The following is a 19571-nucleotide window of genomic DNA, read 5'->3' on the forward strand; positions in this document are numbered from 1 at the left end:
AAAATAGAAATTATGCCATACATCTTCTCAGACCACCATGGAATAAAATTAGAAATCAGTTCCACAGAAACACTCGTCTCTACACAAAATCATAGAAACTAAACAACCTTTTATCAAATGATAGGCAGGTCAAAGAGGAAATTAAGATAGAAATTATCAGATTCTTCAAACTAAATGACAAAGGGAATACAAGTTATCAAAATGAGTGGGATTCTGAAAAAGCAGTCCTGCAAGCAAAATGCATAGCCATAAATGGCTACATCCAAAGTATAGAAAGATCGAAAATCAACAATCTAAGTAATTGTCTCAAAGAACTAGAAAAGGATGAGTAAACAAATCCCAAACCCAGCACACAAAAAAAAAGCAAATAACCAAGATAAGAGCAAAACAAAATGAAATCAATAACAAAAGAACTCTACAGAAGATTAAAGAAACAAAAAGTTGGTTCTCTGAAAAGATAAACAATATTGACAGGTTTCTCACTAGATTAACCAGAAACATAAAAGAAAGGACTCCAAGAAGCTCAATCATGGAAAAAAGGGGAAATTATAACTGATACCATGGAAATACAAAACATAATCTCTGAAGAGTATAAAAATCTCTATACACATGAACTCGAAAATGTGCAGGACATGGACAAATTCTTAGAAACACACAGCCTCACAAGGCTCAACCAAGAAGAAATTTAGAATTCCTGAACAGACCAATATCAAGAACACAGATTGAAGCAGCAATAAACATTCTTCCAAAAAAAAAAAAAAAGTCTCTGACCAAATGATTTCACACCTAAATGTTACCAGACCTGCAAAGAAGAACTGGTACATATCCTGAAGAAACTATTCCAAAACATCAAGAAGGAAGGAATCCTCTCTAACATGTTTATGAAGCCAGCATCACCCTGATACCAAACAGATATATTCAGCAAAAAAAGAAAACTACAGACCAATATTACTCATGAATATAGATGCATAAACCTCAATAAAATCCTAGCAAATCAAATTCAGCTGCCCATCAAAAAAAAAATAATCCATCACAACCAAGTGGGCTTCATCCCAAAGATGCAGGGATGGTTCAACATACACAAAACTATAAATGTAATTCACTTCATAATGGAAGTAAAAACAAAGATCATATGATCCTCTCAATAGACACAGAAAAAGCGTTTGACAAAATTCAGCACCCATTTATGATAAGAAGACTTAACAAAACAGATGTAGACAGGGTTTACCTCAAAATGATAAAAAACCACATATGACAAACCCACAGCTAACATCATACTGAGTGGGGAAAATTGAAAGCATTCCTGCCTAGAAGTGGATCCAGACAAGGTTGCTCTCTATGAACACTTCTATTCAACATAGTGCTGTAAGTCCTGGCCAGTGCAATCAGACAAGAGAAAGAAAGAAAGCAGATACAAACTGGGGCATAAAAGGACAAACTATCACTCTTTGCTGATGATATGATCTTATATTGGGAAAACGCCAAAGATTCTGCCAAGAGACTAATGGAATTGATAAATAAGTTCAGCAAGGTATCAGGTTACAAAATAAATGTACACAAATCAGCAGCACTCATATATGCCAACAACAGTCAAGCTGAGAACCAAATCAAAGACTCAATACCTTTCACAATAGCAACAAAGAAAATAAAATACCTAGGAATATTTAACTAAGGAGGTCAAAGACCTCTACAGGGAGAACTATAAAACACTGAGGAAGGAAATAGCAGAGGATGTAAACAGGTGGAAAAACATACCATGCTCATGGATTGGCAGAATCAATATTGTTAAAATGTCTATACTACCCAAAGTGATCTAAAGATTCAATGCAATCCCTATTACAATACCAACTTCATTTTTTGCAGGTCTAGAAAAAATAAGTCCATGCTCCATACAGAACCAGAGAAGACTCCATATAGCCAAAACAACCTTAAGCAAAAAGAACAAATTGGGAGGCAACAATTTATCAGACTTCAAGCTATACCACAAGGCTATAGCAACCAAAACAGCATTTTACTGGCACAAGAACAGAGACATAGACCAATGAAACAGGTCTGAGAATCCAAATATAAATCCATCCTTATATTGTCACCTGATCTTTGACAAAGCAGAAAAAACATACACTGGGGAAAAGAATCCTTATTCAATAAATGGTGCTTGGAAAACTCAATAGCCACATGTAGAAGACTGAAACAGGATCAGCACCTATCACTGCACACAAAAATCATTTCATGATGGATAACAGACTTGAACCTAAGGCATGAAAACATAAGAATTCTAGAATAAAATGTTGGAAAAACTCTTATAGACATCGGCATAGGCAAAGAATTTATGAAGAATACTCCTAAAGCAATAACAGCAACAACAAAAATAAACAAATGGGACCTGATCAAATTTAAAAGCTTCTGCACAGTCAAGGAATCTATTATGAGAGCTAATAGAAAACCTACAGAATGGGAGAAAATATTTTCATGGTATACATCTGATAATGGGCTGATAACTAGAATCTATATAGAACTCAGGAAAATCAAACACAAAAAAATCAAAAAACTCCATTAAAAAGTGGAAAAAAGACATGAACAGAAACTTTCCAAAAGAAGATAGACTAATGGCTAACAAACATATAAAAAATGCTCAAGATCTCTAATCATCAGGGAAATGTAAATGAAAACCATAGTGAGTTATCATTTAACTCCAGTGAGAATGGCTTTTATCAAAAAGTCCCAAAACAACAAATGTTGGTGTGAATGCAGAGACATAAGAACACTCTTACACTGCTGGTGGGACTGCAAACTAGTACAACCTCTGTGGAAGTCATATGGAGATAACTCAAGGAACTAAAAGTAGAACTACCATTTGATCCAGCAATCCCACTACTAGGTATTGACCCAAGGGAAAAAACAAATTCTATAAAAAACATATCTGCACTAGAATGTTTATAGCAGCACAATTCACAATTGCAAAGATGTGGAAACAACTCAAGCACCCATCAGTACATAAGTGAATTAATAAAATGTGATATATTCATTCCATGGAGTACTAATCAGCCATTAAAAAGAATGGTGAACTAACAACCCCTTGTATTAACCTGGACAGAGCTGGAACCCGTTTTACTAACTGAAGTATCACAATAATAGAAAAACAATCACCAAATGTACTCACCATTAAATTAATACTAATCAATCAACACTTATGTGCACATATGGAAGTAACATTGGGGATCAGGCAGGTGGGAGGGAGGCAAGGATAGGTAAATTCACACCTAATGGGTATGAAACATGCTTTCTGGGGATGGGCATGCTTTTAGCTTTGACTTGGGCAGTGTAAAGGCAATTTGTGTACCCAAGGCATTTGTACCCCCATAATATTCTGATATAATTTTTAAAAGTTAAAAATTTTTAAAAAACAAAAATTTTTTAAAAGGAGGCACCTGGTTGGTGCGGGTAAAGGAAGCTTGACACCTTCAATGCAAGATCTTCAAAGCCTCCTAGCATGGAAAACAGAGGGAGAAATGAGGGAAATGTGGAATGACAGGGAGAAGGGGTGAGAAGTAACAGAGAGCAGTACAGGAAATCAAAGGTCAGCAAAGCAACGTTGACGCTTGCCAGTGAATTTTCTCTGCCTGTGGGGACAGGAATTGAGCATCACTCACCTACAAGGCAGGTAACTTAGAAGGGAAGACCAGTTTGACCTGGATGCAGTCCAAGACTTGCATGGAATTTCAAGGTTTTTCCAAGTTTTCATATTAGGAAATTCCCTTGGCCACACACTGAGACCCCTAAAGAATTCTATTCTTTTGTGCAGTGGTCAAGGAATATGGATTTTCAGAATCACATGAGAGAGAGGAGACCCAAGAAGCCACTTGCTCACAACCTCAGAATGCACCAGGTAAGAATATTAGAGTTGCAGCACCTCCTGCACAGGCTATTCAAAATCCAAATGCAGAGCTCTGTTTTCCTGATGAATTGTATTCTGAACATTCTCCATATGCCTTGCTTCTGTAACTTCTAAGGTATCATTTTCTGCATTTAACCTCACTGGTCCTATTGGGAAATGGAAAGTGTTAGGAAGGCATTACAAATTGATCTTTGATTAGATGGGTCCAATTGAATCATACATTGAAAATCTAGCAAAAATATGTTAGTAAAACGACAGTCTGTTTTACTACACATTGTCATATATATTAATGCTAAAGAGTTGAAATAGTGTACTTATTCTCTACCCCCACCCTTTATATTTGATGGAGCACTGTCAGCACAGTATTCCTGTATCTTTCTGTCCATCATCAGAGCGTCTTTGCGGTCCAAATCCTGGCTACAATGTAAGTAGTCAGAAGATTTATAATCCTTTTAGTTATAAATTAATGTATTTGTTTTCCTTTTCTTTCTATATATTGTGAATATTGGAAACACATCTACTTGTAGGATACACAAAAGGAAATCATCACATAGGCCTCAAAGTCTTCAATGGCCCAAGTGGAAACAGGTTTATTCTTCACTCACACAAATAGGATAAAAGGGTTCCTAACGGGCATAGTTCCCTTCTCCATACAGTCATTTAGGCCCAGAGATGGAGGCTCTGACATCTTTAAAATGTTGTTTCCTTGGTTTAGCTGGATGAGAAATGGATGTGGAAGCAGAATTGTGTACAAACAAGTGGAAAGGATAATAAGTGTAAGAATTGGTGACAAAAGGGAGTCCCTACCTTGGCAAAGTTGTCCCGAGCCCCAGCCATGGGGATGGCTCCTAGACCAATCATGACCAACAGGGCAGATGAAGGCAAAGGTGGCCCAGTGGTAGAAATATTTCAACCCCTCCTACATGAACTTCATTTTCCAATTTCCAGTAATGGGATTGCTGGGTCAAATGGTAGATCTACTTGTAACTCTTTGAGGTAACTCCATATTACTTTCCACAAAGGTTGTACTAGTTTGCAGTCCCACCACAAGTATATGAGTATTCCTATCTCTCTGAATCCACACCAACATTTATTATTTTGAGACTTTTTGATAAAGGCCATTCTCACTGGAACTAAGTGATGTCTCATTGTAGTTTAGATTTGCATTTCCCTGTTAATTAGAGATGTTGAGCATTTTTTCATATGTTTGTTGGCCATTAGTCTATCTTCTTTTGGAAAGTTTGTGTTCATGTCCTTTGCCCACTTTTGGATAGGATTGTTTGATTTTTTTTCTTGCTGATTTTCCTGCGTTTTATACAATTTGACCCAGCAATCCCATTACTGGGCATCTACCCAAAGGAACAAAAGACACTTTATAAAATAGACCACTGCACTCAAATGTTTATAGCAGCACAATTCACAATTGTAAAGATGTGGAAACAACCCAAGTGCCCATAAATACATGAGTGGATTAATAAAATGTGGTATACATATAACATAGAGTTCTATTCAGCCACAAAAAAACAATGATGATCTAGCACCTCTTGTATTATACTGGATAGAGCTGAAACCCATTCTACTAAGTGAAATATCACAAGAATGGAAAACAAAGCGCATGTACTCACCACCAAATTGGTATTAACTGAATTAACTGACCAACACTTAAATACACATATAGTAGTAACATCCACTGAGTGTTTGGCAGGTGGGAAGGGGGAGGCAGAGATGGGTATACACACACCTAACAGGTGCAGTGCACACCATCTGGGGATGGACAAGCTTGAAGCTCTGACTGTGGTTGGACAAAGGCAATATATGTAACCTGTATATTTGCACCCCTGTAATATGCTAAAATAAAAATACATAAATAAAAAATAAAATAAAATGCATGTGTAACCAAAAAAAAGTAAAAAAGAAAATATGGATGAAGTCAAAGATTGAAATTATATAACCAGCCAAACCAGACAAAGGATCAAGATAACCTTAAAATTTGTATCCCCAAAATATGCCGAAATAAAATATATATAAAAAAAGGATCAAGATAAGATTGAGAGTAACAGAGCTGAAAGAGAGAACAGAAAGGGAAATAATGGTAGAAAGAGGATCATCTTAATAATAAAGCTAGATTCAGAGATAGAAACAGAAAACTAGGTGGAATGATTTACATACAGTGAGTAATAAATGGAGATCTGTAAAAGATGAAGCATGATGAGAATTATGTAGAAAAAGAGTTAAAAGATGAGAGAAAAATGGAAGAGAGAAGAGGCAGTATAAAATGAAGAGAGGAAAGAGATGGAGAAATTGTGGGGTCTGAGATGAGCATGAGACAAAAGCAACTTTGGCACAAGGCTTGGTTCCCAGTAGCAGTGAGTTTTCAGAGTAAGTTGTCTCCAAGTATCACACTGGCCTCTGTGACTCACCCAGATTACAAAAGACCTGGCCCTGGCATTTCATGCATTCCTATAAGTTCAGTCACCACCTACAACTTAGTGATTTTAAACACATGTGTCCAGCCAGCCCCATCTTGAAATTTCTACACTCATTCATCCAAGTGATAGAAGGTCTCTGTCTGAGGTCCTGAAGGTTCTATCCTTCTCCACTTGAATGTCTCTCAAGATCTACAAAGTTCAAACTGAACTCCTCCAAAACTGAGCACATCAACTTTTCCCCTTACAACCAGCCTCTGCTTCTCCAGTGTTCTCCATGAGTGAAATCCACTGTTAATATACCCTTTCTTTCAAGTTGAAATTCTTGGGGTCATTCATGAAAGGAAAGGATAAATACAGTGAGGAACAAGAAAAGAGAAAGAGATTTCAGAGGTAGATCCATGCTTTAATATAGAAGTGGGTAGTCACTAATGTTTGGAGGGGATAGGTCACAAATGAAACTATTTACAAATTAAAATTTAGGAGCAGACTTACAAAGACCTGAAAAGGAGAAGTGTTCCTGTGTCATGTGTTTTTCAAGTGGAGTGCCAACAAGTCAAGAAGCAACAGCAGAAAGTAGCCAAACACCTGACATGATGGGTAAGGCTGCCCAAGGGTCTTGGGATGGACACGGCTGAGCGGACACCACAGACACTAGGGAGGGTTGTGACAGGTGATCAGAGTTCAAGAACAGCATGAAGAAGCCTCTGGCTTACCAGCAGGAAGTGGGCCCACAGACCCCAACTGTCAGAAGTTCAAAAGTCTAAAATCAGAGTTCCTAATTCCTGCACGATTGACTGTGAACACACTGTGACAAGGAACAGGCCTGGTCCAGGCCAGAGTCCTGGTCTCTGCCTTTGCTTGGCCTGACCCTTTTGGGAACTGCAGGGAGGCAGGAGATCAATATAGAGCCATGTTTAACAGGATGGGCTCTCGTGGTTATGTAGGAATGATGTAGAAATACAGGGGTAAAAATGGTATCTCATTTACTCTATTAGCATATCAATACTAAAGTGCTGGATTTATACAGTGACTTTCACCCTTGTTCGCAGAACAAAGAAAGCCATGTTCTTACATTGGTAGATAATAGTGTCACTTTGTCACAACCTCAGAAAGGCCTAAAAAAGCCAAATGGTCCTGTTACCTGTCAGGAAGAAGGCCTCAGATAACTATTCTTAAACTAAAAATGCATAGTTTTGAAGGATGTCCTCCAGCATGTTATTGATTTATATGGTGATTTCCTATTAACTTATTTAATCTTCACAAAATATAGAAAACCTGAACAGGATAACTGGTCCTATCCATTTCATAAATGAGGAAATTGGTACATGTAAGTAATTAACAGCTTTTCAAACTCTTAGAAATCTAAAGGTAGACCTTAGATATCAGTTCAGCACCTGTTTGTTTCTTTTAGAAGGAATACAGGGAAATGATATTCACAACATCATTATAAACTCAAGCTTTAACAGTGTGAATTGTCATAAGATTTGTAACTTTTATTTATAAACTACAGTTCTCTGACCACTACCTGTCACTTTCTAGATACCACGGATGCTGGAAACAATTCTGCTTTGAAAAAACACAGTGGAAAAAGAAGTAAGCACAAATATGAATTTACTTGATTTTTATGTGACAAATGAAGTATTTTTAATGATAAGGTTTATTGTCATTATTTTCTATACCTTCCCTGAGATAAAAAAAAAAATAAATGCCATTTGAACTAGCAATTTATCCTTTTCAAAATGCTCATATCTTTATGTTTGACTTTTATTCTGATTTCAAAATGTTTCTTATAAATGTTGGATTGTATCATTGCAGAATTTTTCTATGCATGTATTAACACATTTTGAAATATAATTATAGTTCTTTAAATGAAGTAATTTTTACACATACTTTTTATGTCCTTGCTTTTTAAACTAATATTCATACTGAGAAAATACAAGCATTTAATTTTTTAACTGAAATATGGAAAGACTTATTTCAGTGCTGGTGTAATGTGCATTGTTTTCATTCTTAACATGGTGAGGAGTTTTTTATTTGTTATTGGTCATTTGTTTTTCTTCTTCATAAAACTCTTTGTTGTAGAATGTAGTCAGTGTTCTCTGTTGTGGTGTCTATCTTTTTCTTACTTTGCTGAATGAATATGGAAATACTTATATGGGCCAGGCACAGTGTCTCATGCCTGGAATCCCAGCACTTAGGGAGGCCAAGATGAGAAGATCGCTTGAGGTCAGGAGTTCAAGACACAACGGGACCTCTCTGTACAGAAATTTTTTTTTACATAACCTGGGCATGGTGATGCATACCTATAGTCCTAATTACTTGGGAGACTAAGGCAGGAGAATTGCTCAAAGCAGGAATTCAAGGTTATAGTGAACTAGGGTATCATGCCGCTGCACTCCAGCCTGGGCAACACAGCGAGATACTATCTCTTAAAAATGAAAAAGAAAAAGAAATACTTATATGTTACATATATATTAAATCTTGATCATGTGTGTTTCTCTAATGTTTTGTCCCATTTGTTATTTTTCTTTTAGGTTTCTTAAAGGAATCTTTTGTCCTAGAGAAGTTTATATTTTTATGCAGTTAAATTTGTCAGGCCTTTTCTCACTGGTGCCTAGATTTCATATGGTATTTACAACAGCCATTTCTTCCTCAAGATTTAAAAAATATCGTTCTATATTTGATTCTAGAATGTTTGAAGTACCTGATTATTTTTAATGTTTACATGTACATCCACATGGGATTTGCCTCTTTGTGTATATGAGGTGGGAATTTGAAAAATATTCTCTACACTGTTGCATCATGATTTGAATCTCCAGTTTGATCACACAGTATCTTTACCTGTCTATATTCTGTGTTTGCTTTGGGTTTTTTTTCCATTTTTTTTATTTCAGCATATTATAGGGGTACAAATGTTAAGGTTACATATATTGCCCATGTCCCCTCTCCCCCCTCGAGTCAGAGCTTCAAGCGTGACCATCTCCCAAATGTTGCACATCTCACTCATTATGTTTGTATATACCCATCCCCTCCTCCCCATCCCACCCACCCAACACCCAATAAATGTTATTCCTATATGTCCACTTAGGTGTTGATCCGTTCATGCCAATTTGCTGGTGAGTACATGTGGTGCTTGTTTTTCCATTCTTGAGATACTTCACTTAGTAAAATGAGTTCCAGCTCCATCCAGGAAAATACAAGAGGTGCTATATTCTCATTGTTTTTTAAAGCTGAATAGTACTCCATGGTATACATATGCCACATTTTATTAATCCACTCATGTATTGATGGGCAACTGGCTTGTTTCCACAACCTTGCAATTGTGAGTGGCTAGAGAAGAGAAAGAACTCAGAGGTAGAACCATCCTGATGATTCACTGAGGGTAAATTTTAGGATGAACTCAGAAAGATCTCCCCTTACTCCTTTCCTAAATCCATTAGAACCTTTGATTAGAAATGCATTGAATTTCCAGATTAATTTAGGCAGAAGAGAGTTTTTTTTACCCTTTTATTCATGTCTTATTTAATGTTCTTGCACTAAGAATTTTCTTTGTACAACTCTTGCATTTTTGAAGTTTTATATGTTGTATAAATTTATGTGTTACCATGAATATTTCTTTTTTTTTCATTGTGTAATAACTAGAGTGAGTTTTTTTTTTAATTTCGACATATTATGGGGGTACAGATTTTAAGGTTTCAATAAATGCCCATTCCCCCCCTTTCCCCACAAGTCTGAGTCTCCAGCATGGAGTGAGTTTTAATGAGATGAATCTCTCAAAATTTTGATTTACGTGGAAGATCTGTAGTCATTTTATTACCTACTTAAATATGAGGGAATCAGAATGCCACTGATTTAATATAAAATTGCACAAGAATTTACACAGTTTAGAAATCCAGATGTCACTTAAACTATTACAGCCAGTCTCAGAAATTATCAAATGTCAAGATAATCAAATTACAGGTTTCTTTGGAAATTAGTTTCATGAGAAATGGCAATAATTTATATTTGGGGGGGAGGGAGTATTTCAAAACACCTTCAAATAATTCTCCGGAACAAATTTATATTAACAGATAAAAAAGAAAAAATGGAATGGTTATGAATAAACACATCTCCATATATTATATATTATTTATTATTTAATACAAAAGAATAAAACTTATTTTCTTCCGAAATTTCTCACTTTCTTTAACACTATCTCAAATAACATTCTTTATATTATGGTACAGAATGTTCCTCTCCTTTTACAACTATGGGTTGACAGGAATTTCCTTTCATCTTTTTCTGTAATTTCTTTTGTTATGAAAATATATGTTTTACACATCTGGTCTATAGAATTTCTTTAGTTTGCCTTCTAAGAAATGTAAGCCCAGACACCTCAATGTTATTGGCAGAAATAGCAAATGTCTGCAAAAGATTTCACCTTACAACAGTGACATAGGGTGCATACAGATTTTCTACTACAGCTCTCCCATTCTCCATTCTGAATCAGTTTGAGATCTTGTATCTTTTTGTTTTCAGATTTCCTTTCTTGTCTTCACCTAAATACATAATGAGAACAATTAGTTCAATATTTAGGTGAGGATGCGTGTGATATCTTTTTTCAAACTATATCTTATGTAATATTTTATAAGCATTACTAAAACTTATAGTCACTTATTATTGTCAACATCAATAAAATACCTTCTACATTTTTTTCTTTTATCTCGAAATACTGATGATCTCTTTCCTTAAACCCTTTGCATTTACCAGCCCCCATCCTCACGGATGTTAACACACTTCCTTTTCCATTGCTCTACTTACACCTCCCACACTGCCAATTCTCCCACAGCTTTTCTTCCCTGTAAATCAGACCTCAGCTGTACTAAAGGCTCAGTCTTTCTTCAAGGTACCTACCTGTTTTGGGTGATGATATACAAACGGGCTTCAAAACTGCCTATCATTGCCAGAGTGAGATACAGAATTTGGTGGAGCAGAAGGAAGAGCCCAATTTGGAGGATTTAGGGAAGCTCTTAAATAGAGGGGTAGAAGTCTTTGGTACAGATGCCAAGTATTTTGAAAGACTCTGGCCAAGTGCATGCTCACACTAAAAACTGGGTAGAATCTTGTTGGCTGCAGCTGAAGTTGTCATAGCTCAGCCTGTTGGAAATGGCAGGACATTTCATAGTGACCCTCACTTGCACAGGATAAAGTGTGAACCCAGAGCCTATGATGGTCTTCCTAGGAGCATGATTTGTGTGTCTTGATCAGTGAAGGATAGGATCCATGGCTGACTCCCTGACTTCCTTCAGGTGTCTGCTCAAGTGTTGACGTATTAGAAGTTTTTCCTGATCCTTCTATGTAAAATAGCACATCCTCTCCCCTCCACACACACTTCTAGCTCCGCTCTCTACTCCCTGACACCCTTTGCTGGTACACATTTCATCAGAGCACTCTGTCATCTTATGTACTTATTTCTTCATTGTTTGTCTCCCCACTAAAATGTAAGCTCTAGGCCAACAAGGACTTTGTTTTATTCACACTGTATCCCAGCACCTAAGATAGTGGGTTGATTCACAGTAAGTGCCCAATAAATAGCCATTGGATAAGCAACTACATGAATAAATTAATTCTAGCAGTTTGTGAAAATTTAATCTAAATATATGATACCATAAAGCATATACTTAAACAATAGAAAATATTAAAAATAAAAGAATGGATGAAGAAATGTCAGGAAACTACAAATTAGAAGTTTAGGGATTTTTCATTGTTTACTCTTTGTCATGAATGATGACCAATTATCTATCAATGGTGTTGGCTAACTCGGGTTCTCTGAAGGTCTCACTATGGGGGTGACGTGACTTCTAGACTGATGTTCTCAGTGGGCAGCAGGCTGGGATTCTCCCAGATTGGCCACAGGTGAGTGCCTTGCTGGCCTCACAGGAGAGGCAGGGGATAGGCAGCAGGTATGGGAAGCAGTGATGTAAAAGGAAAAGGAAGAGACCTCTACTCAGCAACCTGGGGCCTTAGACTTGCAAATATCTGTTCCCAGGCACATTGGTTTCTCCAGTCAAGAAGATCAAACTGGTAGGGCTTATATGAGGGTGGCCTGCAGTGATCACCTGATCATGGCCTTTCTGAGTGGGAGTTGCTGTCTGCCCCTTGCCTCCTAACACTTGGCAGGCCTTGGCATCACTGTGATCAAGTGAGTGACCTGGGAGAATGTGCTGCTCTTCAGACTGAGCGAATGGACTCACGCTCTTCTCTTGTCAACTGGGTCACCACGATCTCCTACAGGAGATCCCCCACCCTCTTTCATGTCACCCTTTGACCTCTCCTTTCACCTGATTTTTCATGTTTTCAATGTGCAGAAGAGTATATCTTTGTATAATCTGTCTATATTATCCTTTATAATTATGTTTTTTAATCTTGTTTTAAAAATCTTGGCCTAGCCTGAGGTTATGAAGCTCTTGTCCTACTTTTTCTACTTTATTGGGTATCTTGACCAATGAAGTCAGATCCAGTGAATAAATACTCTCTCTTCCGTTCCTAAGATGGACAGTCTGACAATCATTCTTCAGGGTTCTCCAGAGGGTCCCCAGCAAGACGGAGGCTCAGTTGACCACATTGGTGACCAGCCCTGTTGGCTCTGCCTCTCACCCTCCTCTCTTCCTGGTTTCTCGCCCTGATCCTAGTGATCACTTCAAAAAAAACTTACCAAACACAAATTTTTATCTCAAGAACTGCTTGTGGGAATACCAGGCAAAGATAACTTTATTTCAACATGTAGATATTTCATTCTTTTGGACCTGATTTTTTTAGTGTGGCATGAGGTAGGAGTCTGATTCATTTCAACATGGATAAGCAATTGTCTCAGCTTCTCCACTGATGTGTACTGTCACACATGGTATTTGTGTGGGGGGGAGCGGGGAGAGAGAGAGAGAGCGTGACTGCAAATCCAAATTTGTTTCTGGGCTTTCTAGTCTAATCTATTGCTCTATCTATACTGCATCAACATATATCATACTCTTTTAAGTACTATAACTTTATAATATCTTAATATCAGACAGGGTAAAGTCTCTCAACTTTTTTTCTTTTTCAAAATCATCTCAGCTATTATGGCTATTTTCTCCTTCTTATAAATTTTAATATCATTTTTTAAGCCTAAGAGATCCTGTTAAATTTTTATTGAAATTACAGAGAATAAATTTGGAGAGAATTGACATTTCTAAAATATTGACTTTTCCTACTCATGAACATTAGATATCTCACTATTTACTGTTTCCCTTTTAGATCCTTCATTCATCTATTCAACAAATATTTATTTCCAAAGCTGCTCAACAGGGGTAAAGAAGTGAGCAAATCCTCATGAAGCTTACATTTTACTGCAAGTATATAGACAATACACAAATAAGCATAATATTTAAATGGTGACAATAATATAAAGAAAAATAAAGAGTAGTGGAGGTATAGAGTGACAAGAAACATGCCATTTTTATAGGGTGGCCAAGGAAACCCTTACTGACAAGCTACATGTATTAATAACTCAAAATCTAAATGAGGTGAAGGACTAAGTCATGGAGCTGAGGCAGAGAAAACTTTAATTGCAAAGGCCTGAGACAGGACCAAGCATGGTTTTCAGGGAATGGGCAGGAGGCCACTGGCTGGAGAGGAGTCAGCTAGGAAGTGGTTTGTCAGGGGCTTGTGGATCTCACAGGACATGGTGAAGACTTTTAAGAGGAAAAGACATTGGAGAGTTTTGAGCAGGGGAATGATATCATCTGAGTTATATTTTTAAAGGCATGCTCTGGATTCCACACAGAGAATAGACTTTAGGAGGGCAAGGATGTGAGATCAGCAAGGAGGCTGTCGTAATGGTCTAGGCAGGGTCATGGCAGAGTGGACTAAGCTGGTATCAGTGAAGGTGTTCAAAAGCAGGAGGATTCTGAAAATACATGTATGCTTGAATGGGTATTCATGCATACATGTATATACATATACAGTCAATTCTCATTATTCCTGGTAGTTACATTCTACGAAATCACCACAAACACAGAATTAGTGAATATTAGACTATTGCTTCCAGTCAAAATACAGAATTAGGTCCCCATAAACCTCCGGTCACAACATTTTCATCAGCCAATCAATACATAACTTTGTTTTATGTCTGTTTCTGTTTAAAGACTCTTTATTTAATATGTATGGATTCATTAACATTGAACATGGCCAACAGCACTAAACCATGCCTGAGTGAAGATTATCTAACATACATATTTTCTGCCTAAGGCATATCACAGCCTCCTGCATTTAGGAACACTAGACAGAACACTTTTGTAGAACTCCTCAACACTATATCTGGGGACTATTTTAAACAGTGAAATCACCACCAAAAGACACAAATATCCTGAATTAAAAAAAAGTGGTCCTAAATTGAGCACTAGGATACTAATTGACAGTGTGAGAATTGAAGCAAGAAGGCAGAGCATCACCTTGTTTGACCTTACCTGAGGACCTGAAGGGGTAACTCAAATTTTCCACTGCTCTCTGTATGTCCACAAATGGCCAGGAAAGCACCGTGCGTATGATTTGAAGCTTCAGGTAAATTTAAGCTAGCAGGCAAATTTGCAACTATGGAATCTGTGAATAATGAGGATTGAGTGTATGTGTGTATATATATATTTGTGTGTGTGTATAGATACACATCCTTTGTAGACTTAATGTTTTGAAGTTAGATAATACAGTCACTTGATTAAAACAATTGGTATCATAAAACATTATACTAGCCAGTGGAAACTCTTGCTCCCACTTTCCATCTGACCATTTTCCCATCTCCTGCCACAGGTGGTCACTTTTATTATTTTCTTATGTATCTTTTAGAGCTTTTTAATGCAACTAGACAAAAATGAATATATATTCTTATTTACTCTGATTTACATAAAAGGTAGTACACAAAGTTCTGCATTCTTTTTTTTAACGTTGTCACTGTAGCTGTTTGATTTTTCCAAATCATCACAAAGAACACTTCAGCTGTACAGTGTTTCATTGTAGGAGTGAACCACAACTTATTTACCCAATTCCCTGTTGAATATATTGCTAGTGCAAAAATGTTGCAATGAACAACTATGCATATATGTCACTCTCATGTGTTCAAGTATAACTGTAGGATGAATTCTGCCATGTAGGATTACTGAGTCAAAAGATATTGAGGACACCTTTATAATCTTGATAGATATTGCCATATTGCCAATCATTGGTTTTTGTGTGAATTCACATTTCCTCTGGTAATGTGTAAGCATGATTATATCTCAAAAGCCTTATCAAAAGAGTATGTTGTCAAGGATTTGCCAATTTGACAAGTGAAAAAAATGATTTTTCCCTGTTGCTTTAATTTGCATATATTCATTGGTGAAGTTGAGTAGCTTTACATATATATTTAATAATATTGATTTATAATTTTTCTGTGAACTGTCTTTATATCCTTTCCCCCAGTTCTCTATTATGTTATTGTTCTTTCTTAACAATTTCTGATAATTATATTAGGTAGATTAACCTTTATAAGCTAGGTCGTAAATTTTTTCTCAGTTTGATATTTGTCTCTTGACTTTGCTTATCATGACTTTGGCTATGGAAAAAAATATATTTTTATGTAATTCACATTTATCAATCTATTGGATTGATATTGGATTTGGTGTCATGGTTAGAAAAACCTACTCCACTCAAGGTTTATAGAATAATTCTTCATTTTGTATAATATTATACGCTTTCATTTTTTATATTAAAATCTTTGATCCATTTGAAGTTTATGTTAGTTTATTGCGTGAAGAATAATTTTTTTTCTTTCCAGACCAGTATTCAGTTGTCCCAATAACATTTATTAAAATGCTCACTTTTCCCCAATAATTTAATTTGCTAGCTCTATTATATCTAAAATTCCCATAAATATTGGCACGTATTTCCAAATTTTGTTACGTTCACTTGGTATCTATTTTTATTCAAGCAACATTAGTTCAATGGCTTAGCTCTTGATATTTTAACTTCTAATGAATGGGACTGGCCTCCCTGGGTTCTGCCTGGTATTCTTAGTTTTTCCTGGTATTGTTTGTTATATTTCCATATCAATTTTAGAATCAGATTTATTCAATTTTTAAAAACTATCTATTGGTACTTGTAGTGGGATCATCTTAAATTTATAAATTTACATAGGGAGAATTTCCATCATTATGAAGAGACTGTCTCTCCAAGAGCTGGAGAGACAAGTTGGTCCATTCTGTTCAAACAGTTCTTCGCAACTTCAGTAGCACTTTGACATTTTTCCTGTGTTACAGAAATAGCTAACAATAGTTAACAATAGCTCAATAGTGAAGCCATTGAGCTGATGTTGCCTGAATAAAAGTAGATACCAAGTGAATGGTAAATGTTATGGGTAATAGAGACTTTCTGTTTAGTCTGAGATTTCTTGTTGTTGTTGTTGTTATTGTAAATGAGTTATTTTAACTAATTTTTACTCTCATGTAGGAAAGCTATTCATTTCTATATTTAAATTTTAAAACTTACTGAATTTTCCTACTATTGTACTATATTTTAAGTGCTTCTCTTGGCCATTCCAAGTATACAATTATTTAATCTGCTTTATTTTGTTGTACTTTTTCTAACTTTTCTGAGACAGACATTTAATTCAATTGGGGTCATTTTTTTAACTAATTCATTGTTCAAGGATATTATTTCTTCTGTGGGCACTGTATTAGCAATCTCCTATAGGTTCTCATAGGCACTGTTTTTATTATTGTTATTTGCTAGATATCTTGCCATTCGAATATGTATTTCCTCTTTGACTCAAAAATTAGGAGAGGGTGGGGAAATGTACATATTCTCTTTTCTGGGTATAGAGTTCAATGTGTATCAGTCATATCGACCTTATTAAATACATCATTTGTGTCTTCTATCCTTTTGTATTTTGTTCTCTGATCTCCCATAGGCTAAAAGAAGCAAAAATAGAGGCCAGGGGCGGTGGCTCACACCTGTAATCCTAGCACTTTGGGAGAACAAGGCAAAAGGATCGCTTGAGCCCAGAAGTTCAAGACAAGCTTGGGCAACACAGCAAGACTCTGTCTCTACAAAAAATAGAAAAATTTACCATTCATAGTAGTGCACACCTATAATCCCAGCAATTTGGGAAGCTGAAGCAGGAGGATTGCTAGAGTCCAGGAGTTTGAGGCTGCAGTGAGCTATGATCACATCACTGCCCTCCAGCCTGGGAGACAGAGCAAGACCCTTTTTTCAGGGAGAAAGAAAAAGTTGTGGAAAGTTCTATAGCAAATAAGATCTCCCTTGAAAATGATTTGATCTTTTTGCCTACTCTGCCTGTTCAATTCTTTCTTTATCTTTAAAGTCCAGTAAATTTGCTGGAATATATCTTAGTGTTAACTGTTTAGAGTAGGTTTCTCACCTACAGGATGAAAATATATGAACTTTTGATATGTACTTCCATTTTATGCAATAATTTCTTAAGTTTATTTTGAATTTATCTTTAAATATTTTTTCTATTATTTTGATTTTCTTCTTCAGGAACTTCACTGATTTGTTCACTGCCTTCCATTGATTATTTTCTCCCTAATTTTTTCTGATTGTTCTTAAAATTCCTTGTTTCCTTTTCTTATTTGTATAATCTATGTCCTTTCCTTTAATTTCCAAAATGTCTAATCTCCTTTATTCTCCTCCTAAATTTGTTTTTATTTCTCTGATGGAGTTTTTGTTTTCCCTTCTACTTCTTTCTTAACTACTAGCTGTCATAAACATGAGTTACAGCTTTAGCTTTTCAAGGCCTGCCTCTGAATTCCAAAAGGTTTACTTAAATGGTGATTTATGATATCTACTGTTGCTCAACCCTCTTGACACTATCAAGACACTATCTGCTGTCAGCTTCTGCCTGATTTCAGCTGCTTTTTGAATTTTCTGTATTGTGAATCATAGGACCTCATGTGGATATGTAAAACCATAGTGTAAATGGCTGGAACTGTGTAAATATTGTTTTGTGTAAATATTGTTATTGTTGTTTTCTGTGTGATGTTGGTAACTGGGGATTTAGTCCCACAAAAGTGGGAGGAAGCCTCAAAAATAAAATACTTGACAACTACTGATAAATAAAGCTTATAAATCTTCATTTATAGTTCTAAAGGATTATGTTCTTTCTTTTCTGTTGAAGGGGGAAAGAGAAGACATATAGCTAATGTAAAAAGTCTCCAGAGAAGTAAGAAAAAATGTGAGTATTCATTCCTTTGAGCTTGCTGTGGTCCTGACATTCCTGCCAGACGCCATGCTTGCTGTAGCCTGAACATCTCCTGTATCTCCTGAACACTCATGTATTGATGGGTGCTTGAGTTGTTTCCACATCTTTTTGATTGTGAATTGTGCTGCTACAAACATACAAGTGAAGATGTCTTTATTATAGAATGTCTTTTTTTCCTTTGGGTAGATGCCCAGTAATGTGATTGCTGGATCAAATGGTACTTCTACTTATAGTTCTTTGATATATCTCCATATTACTTTCCACAGAGGTTGTAATAGTTTGCAGTCCCACCAGCAGTGTAAGAGTGTTATTTTCCCTCCTAATCCACGCCAACCTTTGTTGTTTTGTGACTTTTTGAGAAAAGCCATTCTCACTGGAGTTAAGTGATAAATCATTGTGGTTTTGATTCGCATTTCCCTGATGATAGCAATGTTTAACATTTTTTCATGTTTCTTGGTCATTATTCCATCTTATTTTGAAAAGTTTCTGTTCATTTCCTTGACCCACTTTTTGATAGCGTTGTTGGATTTTTTCTTGCTGATTTTCCTGAGTTCTATATAGATTCTAGTTATTAGTCCTTTATCATATGTATAGCATGTAAATATTTTCTCCCATTCTTTAGGTTGTCTATTCACTCTAGTGATAGTTTCTTTGGCTGTTCAGATGCTTTTTAATTTGATCAAGTCCCATTTATTTATTTTTGTTGATGATGTGATTGTTTTGGGGATATCCTTCATAAATTCCTTGCCTAGGCAGATGTCTATAAGAGTTTTTCCAACATTTTATTTTATAATTCTTATGATTTCATGTCTTAGGTTTTAGTCTGTTATCCATTGTGAGTTGATTTTTGTGAGAGCTGAGAGGCCCTGATCCTGTTTCAGTCTTCTACATGTGGCTATCCAATTTTCACAGCACCATTTATTCAATAGAGATTCTTTTCCACAGTGTATACTTTTGTCTGCTTTGTCAAACATCAGATGGCTAT

At 36.1% G+C, this 19571-nt stretch overlaps 1 protein-coding gene across 1 annotated transcript in view; it reads left to right on the forward strand.

The window, feature by feature from the left end:
• The window catches only part of LOC105862812 (uncharacterized), a 121097-nt gene that overhangs the window by 89372 nt on the left and 12154 nt on the right, over positions 1-19571 (forward strand). The window contains exons 28-32 of the mRNA XM_076005400.1: positions 3803-3886; positions 6805-6921; positions 7595-7651; positions 7864-7917; positions 18503-18559. Coding sequence (XP_075861515.1) covers positions 3803-3886; positions 6805-6921; positions 7595-7651; positions 7864-7917; positions 18503-18559 — 369 coding nt within the window. The remainder of the gene's footprint in view (positions 1-3802; positions 3887-6804; positions 6922-7594; positions 7652-7863; positions 7918-18502; positions 18560-19571) is intronic.

This window comes from Microcebus murinus, chromosome 8 (assembly GCF_040939455.1).
Source record: "Microcebus murinus isolate Inina chromosome 8, M.murinus_Inina_mat1.0, whole genome shotgun sequence".
NCBI classification, from domain to species: domain Eukaryota; kingdom Metazoa; phylum Chordata; class Mammalia; order Primates; family Cheirogaleidae; genus Microcebus; species Microcebus murinus.